General features: G+C 38.4%; 1 protein-coding gene across 1 annotated transcript; it reads right to left on the bottom strand.

Moving 5' to 3' along the window:
• Positions 1-295: 295 nt before the first annotated feature.
• On the bottom strand, positions 296-7,196 carry SPS1F (sucrose phosphate synthase 1F). The gene is made up of 13 exons (XM_028066006.2): positions 6,797-7,196; positions 6,627-6,716; positions 6,228-6,487; positions 5,935-5,998; positions 4,987-5,685; positions 4,302-4,418; positions 4,009-4,140; positions 3,710-3,886; positions 3,024-3,077; positions 2,877-2,939; positions 1,856-2,794; positions 1,598-1,725; positions 296-1,333 (listed from the first exon to the last, which is right to left on the bottom strand). The coding sequence occupies exons 1-13, from the start codon at positions 6,974-6,976 to the stop codon at positions 1,054-1,056; spliced, it is 3,183 nt and encodes a 1,060-aa protein (XP_027921807.2). The 5' UTR covers positions 6,977-7,196; the 3' UTR covers positions 296-1,053.
• Positions 7,197-7,782: the final 586 nt, after the last annotated feature.

The following is a 7,782-nucleotide window of genomic DNA, read 5'->3' on the forward strand; positions in this document are numbered from 1 at the left end:
AATATTTATACAAATAAGAAAAATATTGAGATCGACTAATCATATATATGAAACAAAATTTTAATTAGTTTCTCCTAAGCTTTCAAAATTTCTAAACATGATTATGAGTATAACAAAATTATTTCATTGAATTAATTCTTAAATAAGGGCAAAAATAGTACCTCTGAAATTACAAATTATATATGTTTCAGTTAACATACAAAGGCCAGATTAAATTAACTATTTTGTCCAAAATTAAATTAGTAGAACTTTACTCTTTTAAAAAACAAACATGTACGAAAAACAGCGGACTAAATGGCTGAAGCATCTCATATTTCTGATTTTGAAATATTATTGAGTTACTTCTACAAATAAAGAAGGGAGGTTTTGTTTTCGGAAGAAATTGGGTGTTTTCTAGCTTCATCAAACGTCATAAAACTTTAAAACAAGGAAAATACAACTGAATTACAGATGAATGGGCCACTTACCTTGGGAACCAAATCGAGCCCCGTCAAAAAAAGCAAAGTGTCCTTGAAACCTTAGAGACAACATCTTGTTCCACTGGAATCATAAAGGAGTCTGCACCACGATCTTTACTGACATGAATTCCCTATATTCCTGGTTCTTGAATCATATTGATTTTTAACTTCGTAATCTTTTTTTATAGATTTGTATACGATCCTATTATAGCATAGCCGAACAGGGAAAGGGAAATGAAGATGATGCTGAGTACAGGAAGAATGAAGAGGGAGGTTGTGATCAGGAGTCGCAAGAGGACGGTATAAAATGGACAAAAGAAAGAGGGCACGAGGAATGAGAAGTGTCCTTTATTAAAAATGTGATATGTAGATACAGATCCAACACGGAGGTAAATGGAAAGTAAGAGGAAATACGTTTGACGGGGAAATTGTGATGGAGAGAATGATATAGAGTTGCAGAGGAGAGAGGAGGGAAAAAGCTTTATGAACATTGTGTATATCAGATTATCTCTGTTCGCTCAGAAGTAGGTTTCACAGCAGACACACACACACACACGAAGAGGCGTAAAAGTAAAGCGATTATGATTTATTTTTTTCATCCAGAGAGATATCCCACTTTTTCAATCAAAGCTTGGATATCAGCACCGCTGCTACCCTCAGTTGCCTCCACGATGTTGGGGCTGTCTAATGGCATCACATCTGAAAGAGGGTAGTTTCTGTTATTATGGAGTTGATTGATTGCACTGCTTCCCACTCCCTTTAGTATCACGCTTTTGTGTAGGCCTCCCAGAAGTCCTTCGTAATCCGTGTCACCGCATTCTCCAGCGAACACTACCATCTTTGACAGTTCAAAACCCCATCGAACATACAGGTATCTGAACCAAAACCACAAAACTCATCACATGTCAAGAAAAACAGTTCCTGTACATGTACAAGACTATAGCTCATAACTTGCTTTTGTCCTATAGCACATTTGCACAGACATTGCACAATTTCATACCATAATGTCAGAAAGAAACGCAGTAACTGCTTTACCCCCTCTCAGAGAGGAAAGAAAAGTAGACGGCAATGTATACGGACTATACAGGAACACTAACTTTGGGCATGACGGGATTTTTGGAATGATGAATTAACAATACCTGAGAGCTTGGGAACGAGATGCCAGCACTGGAATTACGTTCAGTCTTGTCCCATTTTGGCAATATATCGGATGGCAACGCAGAGCTTGGATCCTTAATAACTTACGAAGCTCTTTCACAGGGGGGGCCTGCAGAAGTAAAAAACAAAATAAAGTGAATCTGGAGAAAAAACTGAACAGAAAATTCCACGTAGAATCTTAATAACTACAAATGGTTTTAAATACATAATCATAGACTAGAAATAGAATGAAAATTTACCATTCCTGGCTTTCGCACTTTGAAAGCATAACAGTAGTCAGTAGAAAGCTGTTCAGCAGGACTCACAATTTGTTCATTATTCCCTCCCTTCTTATCAGTGATTGAATCAGCCCAACGCAATAATGTTTTCCTCAACCCTTCTCCGCCCCAACGGTATTCAATGTGTGAGTGGTAATACAAATCAACCACAAATGGGCGATCTTCAGGATTGAGGGATGGATAATAGAGATCGCTGCCACTGTTGCAAATATAAGCGTCAAAATCGCTGGGACTCAAGCCACCAGAGATTAGAAATGACTGTATCTCGGATAGTGTTAATGATGTTGACAATATGAACCCTGTAGAACCTTCAGCCCTATCCTTTCCAGCAGACTCAAAGATGACTTTAATGGTTTCAAGGAGACCTGAAGTAGTATCACAATCCACAGCAATGACAAATAGATGCTTTCTTCTCCTTAATGGAGGAAATTTACCAGCATTTGGATTTTGATCTGGTTTTTCCCCACCCTTGCGCACGTCCTTAGAGATTCCCTTTGACCATGACAAAAGAGCATTCTCTAGTTTTGTCTTTCTATCAACAGCATTTCCATCAGAATCCAAAGAATTGTCATTTCCACTGCCCCCACTTTTCTCACCATCCAACGAAAACTTCATGTTTAGAGATAAGTCTTGTATATCTCTCAAGGAATCACCTGGTGATTCTGATTCTGAACTTTCACCTCCATCCTCACTTCGCTGCCATTGTGGATGCCTTGGTTTGCAAGTGGCTATTTTAGACAGGTAAGTTTTACAGTGCTCAGGCCATGAAAACAAATGAATATTCTTCAATCCGTTCTGTCTACATTTTGCCCAAAGTTGCTTGTTGCTAACAAGCTTCAAAAGAGCATCTGCAATAGACTGCTGATCATGGGGATCTATGAGCAGACCATTATCAAGTACCTGTATTAGCAATCAATCAGGCACGGAAATTTCCAAGGGAACCTTTTCGAATCCATACATAACCACCAAACAGAAAGCATACCCTATGAATATCAACAGGACCTCCATTTTTAGTAGCAACAGTTGGTAAACCATGAGCAGCTGCCTGTTCAACCAACACACAAGTTAACGTTTACATCTCCCAAAAGAAATTAAGCAATAATAAACAATTCAGGATTGAGAAGACAACCTCAATTAAGGTAAGACCAAATGGCTCAATGAAAGCTGGATTAATGAAAACACCCTGCATAGATATTAAATCTGAATTAAATGTAAGTTGACAGCATAGTTTGCAGAGGAAAGAATTGGCCAGGAAAGGATGGAAATACACAATGAATCAAGTAATTTCATAACTATATAAGTGTATTTACACCAAACAACATTATACCACAATAGATATACATATCAGTTCAAATGGCAGGTCTAATAGGATTTGGCAAGCCAACCGATAGCATGTTACTACATCACAGATGGTTTTCAGTTATGCAATATACATGAAATACTGCAATTTCAAATCATTGATACAAATCATACAATCAAATGATGCATCAATTTCTTTTCTGCTGTTTTTGCTTTTCTTTTACTAGATCTCATCAGAGAAATTGTGAAGTCTAAGATGCTTACAGTCTTGAATGAAAAGGAACTGGGAGCATTGCTGATAGCGTCCTGTCTGCTTATTTCATTGCTTCATTTTCACTATTCTAACACATGGACCTTAAATCATGCACTTATTCTATTTCTATGTAGTAGTATGCACCCTATTTGGTTGTTGCAGAGCTTTATTTTCACTCCTTTCAAACACAGGCTTCTCACATTCACCAACTCAATATGCACTTCATCTATTATACTCTATTACAATCAAACACGAGAAGTTACCTTTGTCTTTGCTGCTAGACGATATATGTCAGGAACCTCAGATTGTCTGTGATGTTTAGGATATGCTACTTGCCCATACAGATCATACTTGTCAATCAGCTTAAGTACAGAGAGAAGAACAGAAGCATTTGTGCTAGACATCTCATCAATTCCATCTCGGTTACCCATAATTAATGTCTGAAAAGACAGAGGAGGGAAGGACAAATAATTGATCAGTCAAGTAAAACAATTCAGATGTCCGGAAAATCAGAAACAAATAATACTAAAAAAGTGCACACTGGTCATTCATAGTTTCATACAAGGTTGGCAAGCTCTCGAAGAGGACGACATTCCCCAAATGCTTTTACCAAAGTTGTGATGTTCTTTTTAGGGTCCGGTCTGGCAAGGGCAAGTATCATAGGCTTGCGAGGGTTGGTAAAGAAGCGCATTATCTAGCAATCACAAAGTTTAAAATGCCATTAAATTCCATTTTTGTATAGAATTAAAGGCAGAACTTGCTTGCCAATATGTATCTAACATAATCCATTACTGCAAAACAAAAGCAATAAATTGTATAATTATTTAGGAAATATTAAAAGTAAATATTTATAACCTCAGACCAAATAGGTGGATCTTGAGGAGCAGGATGATCCAAATTCCCTTCTGGTTCTCCTTCTATATCACCATCTTGTGGAACAATATGATGGAACTCCATACCGGGTGGAATTGTCTGCAAGGTACAATGAGATTCTAACATTTAATTTTGCATGCCACACCCCTTGCAATGAAATATTACGTAAGAAAATGTAATCTTGCTTCTGCAACAGGACTCCACAATAACTGTTGGTATCAAGAGGGTACTACGCAAACTAAAAAGTAAGCCTATAGTCTTTTTAAAATGATGCGTTCACAAGAAAGCATGATACTCCATGCTCGAGTTTGTTGCCATGTACAAAACAAGGTACTTCTTTATGAGTATAAAGATGAAAAACAAAACTTTATGTCTCATCTCAATTTAAAATAATAAACCAAATGACAAAAAAACAGAGAATATGCTCATAAATGGACTTGTCTAATACAATATAGCCAAGCAGCGAGACATTTTGCTTTAGGAGTCAGGTTAAAAGAAAAGGCTCAAATCACCAAGACAGAAAAACGAACTTACAATATTTCAATGAAAAGGTTAATAAACTTGAAATTTTAACTCTAGCCACCTGAAATCTATAACTCAAAATCATGGTCCACAAGAAAGATCATGAACATGTAGCTAAAAATTTTCATTTTGATCTGGTACTTACAGCCATGCGAGGCATGAATCTCCCATAACAGCTCACATTTCGCCTGATCCTTGCTCGTATTTTACGCTCCAATACTGGATCAAAACCATCATACAAGCGCCATTGTTCTTCTATTTCCTGTCTAGTGCTTGTAATGACTATTTCAGAGCCATCAAGGGCTAACTCCTCAGCTTCTATTCTACGCATGATCTTGTAAGTTGCATTTATTTCATCTCTCGATAGTCGACCTTGCTTTAGAAGTTGTTCCAACTTATCACGGCCAAGCGAGTGCCCAGTAAAAAGCATAGGAACGTTTAAGGCGCCAGATAAAAGAGCAGCAGAGTCACCTGCATCTGCATAATGTCCATGGATGGCGACGGGCCAGATAGCATGCCCGCTGCCAATCTGTTCCCCAAGAGATTTGGACATCTGTATAATGTGGTTAAGTGCTCCGTCAACAAATTCAGGAATGTATGGCCAGAGAAGTTCTTTCGGAATATATTTATCTCTCGGACCAAAGGGAATACGAACAATATAAGAGCCACTACTCTCTCCCATGTCATCTCCATAATCATCCGCGTCTCTTGGAGTCAACATTTCTGTTGGCTCCGCATAACTCCAGTCTACATCCTTAGCCGCCACTTGCCTAGTTAGCAAATCAACCCGATAAACTCCTGGCATTGACCCCAATGCCCTCGCTAGTTCCACCACATACTTAACCTATTCAGCAGAAACACAGACAGATGGAAAGGTTTTAGTTTCCACATACTGGCAGTGTGAAAAAACAAAAGGAAGACAAAAGTCCTTTTTGGATAAATTTTTCCCTGAACACTAACAGAAAAAGAAAAGTAAAAAAAGTTGGAATAAACTCTCTCAATAGCTAAAACGAGTTTTTTTTAAATAAATCTATTTTGTATATAAATTAAAATCAGCATTTCGAAGAAATTAAAAAAAATATGAAAGCGCTACCTGACCACCGGTATCAGAATCACGTCCTAGCTCCATATTCTCACCTCGTATTAGGCCATGAATGCTGCAAATACATACCCCTTCTTGTTAAAATCAAATAACGAAATCAAACCAATCAAAGGTTAATCTAATCAGCGAATACACAAATTACACTCTGCAAAACAGAATAAAGAAACGAGTAGTCTAACTTCAATATCAATCTACTTATCATCAGAGCCCGATTCAATCACACATTCATTACAATAATAATAAAAAAAACAAAAAAAAAAAAAACAGAGGTGAAGGACAGCTACCTAACGAGTACAATGTAGAGCTTCTTCCCTTTCTGACTGTTGGCCCAAGTCTCCATGGCATCGGCAGAACTGATTCTGGGCAGCCTGGCCCTGCTGGCGTCGCCATGAGCAGACGCGTCGCCGTGAGCTGACGCTTCACTGACCGGATCTCCCTTCTCTCCTTCCGACAAGTCCTCCGACATATCTGCGGTGGCCTCCCTCCGCCCTCGCTCGCGCTCCAGCCGGCGCTTGTTCACTCTCTGCGCCGCCTCACTCTCCAGCTACTCAAATCCATCACAACACGCACAGCACGATCAAAACACATCATCAAGCAGAAAAATCACAACACACAATTGATAATAATTCACAATCGACGGGACTGAGAATCAAGAACCGATAATCGAGAATCGATAATCGAACCTGCTTCTTCTGGCGAGCAAGGTTCCAAATCCGCCAGCACATGTTCTCCAACCTGGTGTTCCTCTCCTGAGGACTCCTGGTGGACGAAGCCTATAAAACAAAAGCGAGAAGATGAGGGGAAAGAAGTGAACGAAGGGAATCAGAAAGAGAGAGAGAAGGAGAGAGCATACCCGAACCCATGAGCGGTAGAGATCGGTCTCATCGAAGCCGATGACCTCTTCGACGAAGTAGCGAGTAGGACTGAACCTGCCTCTCTCTCTGAGAAGCAGAGAGGACTTGGAATCGTCGAGGCCAGGCCCTACGTCGAGTATCGCCTCCAGGTAGCTGTTCAGCCAATCGTTCCCTGCCATTTCTGATTTATCCCCACACTCTCTGCTTTTCCACTTCTTGCTGCTGCTTCTTCTTCTTCTTCTTCTTCTTTTAAAGTGAATGAGAAGAAGGAGAAAATGGAATCGAAGAAAAATAAAAAGAAAGAATATTCCTGGGAGGAAGGAGGAGGAGTCTGGAAAATAGAGTGAGAGAGACGGGGAAGTGTGTTGCGGGAACGTCCTTTAAGCGGTTAAATCTTTTTCTTTTCTTTTTCTTTTATTTTTTTCTTTCGGTCCTAACCAGTCCTGCCATCCGCCCCTGTATGTATGGATGGATGGGATGGGACCCGGTGAGAGCAATCCTCGGCAATTGTCAGAGCAGTACTTTGTTACTTTCTCCCACCATCACTCTCCATTTCTCACACCACCACTTACTAAATTTCAATACGTCAATCAAACTAACTTTTCATTTTACTCATCATAAATACATTTTTCACAATAGCTTATATTTAAAATCATTTTCAGTTAGTTTTTTTTTATTTTATTAATAGAACAACTTCTTTAAATATCTATAATTTTTAATTATTAATAATTATAGCGGTTTTTTAAACTGTTTCTTTGGTGTACATATTTTTTTCTTGTCTTTCTTAATATTTTTTTAGTTTTTATAATATATACAAATTTATTAACGAGTGTTGTTGTTGAACTGATAATTGGTAGTTTAAGCCATAAGAAAGTCAAATAACTCCTTTGTTTTATTGGAGAACCTAACTCTAACGATACTTTTGTATATTTTGAATATGTGTTAGTTTGTTTAAATCTTATGTTTTTTCCTATCAATATATTAT

Source organism: Vigna unguiculata, chromosome 3 (genome assembly GCF_037176805.1).
Source record: "Vigna unguiculata cultivar grain cowpea cultivar isolate G323 ecotype 2 chromosome 3, ASM3717680v1, whole genome shotgun sequence".
Lineage (NCBI taxonomy): Eukaryota > Viridiplantae > Streptophyta > Magnoliopsida > Fabales > Fabaceae > Vigna > Vigna unguiculata.